The following is a 2,037-nucleotide window of genomic DNA, read 5'->3' on the forward strand; positions in this document are numbered from 1 at the left end:
TGTCGTTTCCCTTCTGGTTGCGCTTTTTGTTCCCCATGATCACTGAATTTCAGAATAAATTTCACTTCACTCGCGAATAAAACCGGGATTCGAGGTGAAAATGCGTTTGTTGATTTGCAAATTGCAATCACCTTACGCCATAGATTATGGTGATTAGATGTCTTCACGCATCTAAATCCCATATGTAAAGGGGGTGCTAGTGTATCAATCCGTGACTTCCTCTCGAGAGGAGGGATTGATACCAACGCGCAGCCCTCCAAATTTCCGCCATTGGTCACATCATTATCGGTATCACGGTGAAAATGGCTGGTAAGTACTTGTTGACAATAGTGTATTTTTCGTGCTTTGTAGTGTTAATATAGTCTCAAAGTAATTAAATTCTATAGTGAAATAATGTGTTAAATACAGTGAAAATGAAAAAGTGTTGTAAGTATTGAAGATTCTGAGCATTGATGGGCAAAATCGGTGTGCAAAACAAATGAGGTTATTAGTGCAAAATAATATGAGTGACAACCTACACCCGTCAGTGTTTTGTGGTTCAGTCTTGTATAAAGTGGTTATATTGAGACAAATGAGATTTTGTAATGAAAACATAAGCATTACAACATTGGTTTGCTGTGTCTAATCGCCTTTCTTTTATTTTTCAGACGAACACCAGCAGGACCAGCCAGGAGAAGGGGGAGAGAATGACGCCAATGTCCAGCCAGCCGTCCTCAACCCCGCACTTGTGGCAGCCATGGAGGACTGGCTTCGACGAAATCAGCGCAATGTAAATATCTATTGACATATTATTTTTAATGAATAGTTTGAAAAAAATTCCTGGCGATTGTGAGTTTGCAGTGCATGGCGAAGCCGAGGGTCACAAACATAATCGCCAAAAACGTTGTTTTCGGGGGAGTACCGAACAGTAGTTTTTGTTATTCAGTCAGTAGACAGTGTTTTACGACTGTAAAACATTGCCTTGTGAACTGAGTGCCAAAAATACAAGAATGCTATTTTCTCACTAAAAGCATTTATTTTTCAGTTTGGGCAGTCGATTCTCCAAGTGCATGAGGAGGGAGAGGGAGCCCTTCTAGAGGAAGGACGTGGGCACCAAGCTGTCAATCCTCCCCTCCCAGCGGACATCCCTCATCCTCAAGCTGGGAGGGAGGGTAATGAGGACCTCCAGAGGATGATCCTCGAGGAGCTCAGGTTGGCTCGTCAGGCTAGGGAGAGAAGGGGAAGAGGAAGGCGTGGCAGGGGACGCAGTCGTGGCGGAAGGGGATGGCGTGGTGGGAGGGACGGAAGAGGCGGCGGAGGCAGCCGCCCACGTGGTTGGGTAGAATTTTAATTTGAAAAACAAGAAAATAAAAAAAATTCCAACCAATCCTGCGTTGTATTTTCCTACAAAATTCCCTTTTAGCTTCCGAATGAAAGCCTTGCGACCGGTAATTTTTACGATCTTCTAATTTTGCGTGGAAATAAAGTAGAATGTCATTAAACGGGGAGATTTTTTTTTTTAATTTGTGTGTGTGCAGACTTTTCGGAAATTTTTTAAATATTTTTACAAAAAGACAAGTAACGTTGCAGCTATAAATCTGAAATTTTGTCACATAATTGCGATCATTTTGGAGCAGCTCAATTTGGCGCAGTTTGAGCACTATCGGTAAAGTAGTTTTTGAGATACAGTAATTTCTCAAAAATAGTTTTTCCTCAATATTTCAAAAACTACGTGACCTAATCGAATTTTTTTGACGTCTAAGTATTCATTGTGATAATATCTATCAAATCAAGTCATAATAACCCTACGAAACTATGGGCAATTTAATAATAATTGGCATTTTTCATTGTTATGATAAAAATTATGTACGCACGATAACTCCCGAAAATATCGAGATAGGAGATTGAAATGTAGTGAGATAGTAGCTCTTATCATATTACNCGGTTCATGCACGCGTCCAGCATTTGTGGCCGTATTATTCGGGTAATTGCGGTGAAAAAATATTCATACGGCGTGTAATTGTGGTTCACAAGTAGGTCATTAGGTGTGATTGCGGT

At 40.7% G+C, this 2,037-nt stretch overlaps 1 protein-coding gene across 1 annotated transcript; it reads left to right on the forward strand.

Moving 5' to 3' along the window:
* Positions 1–302: 302 nt before the first annotated feature.
* Positions 303–1,330, forward strand: LOC107043970. The gene is made up of 3 exons (XM_015265697.1): positions 303–309; positions 648–769; positions 1,025–1,330. The coding sequence occupies exons 1-3, from the start codon at positions 303–305 to the stop codon at positions 1,328–1,330; spliced, it is 435 nt and encodes a 144-aa protein (XP_015121183.1).
* The last annotated feature ends 707 nt before the right edge of the window (positions 1,331–2,037 follow it).

Source organism: Diachasma alloeum, unplaced genomic scaffold (genome assembly GCF_001412515.2).
Source record: "Diachasma alloeum isolate Michigan unplaced genomic scaffold, Dall2.0 Dall_scaffold_00650, whole genome shotgun sequence".
NCBI lineage: Eukaryota > Metazoa > Arthropoda > Insecta > Hymenoptera > Braconidae > Diachasma > Diachasma alloeum.

Excerpts from the sequence above, each read along its gene's own strand:
- LOC107043970 (XM_015265697.1), top strand. Across the intron at positions 770-1,024 it reads TTCGACGAAATCAGCGCAAT|TTTGGGCAGTCGATTCTCCA; the intron begins GTAAATATCTAT and ends TTTATTTTTCAG.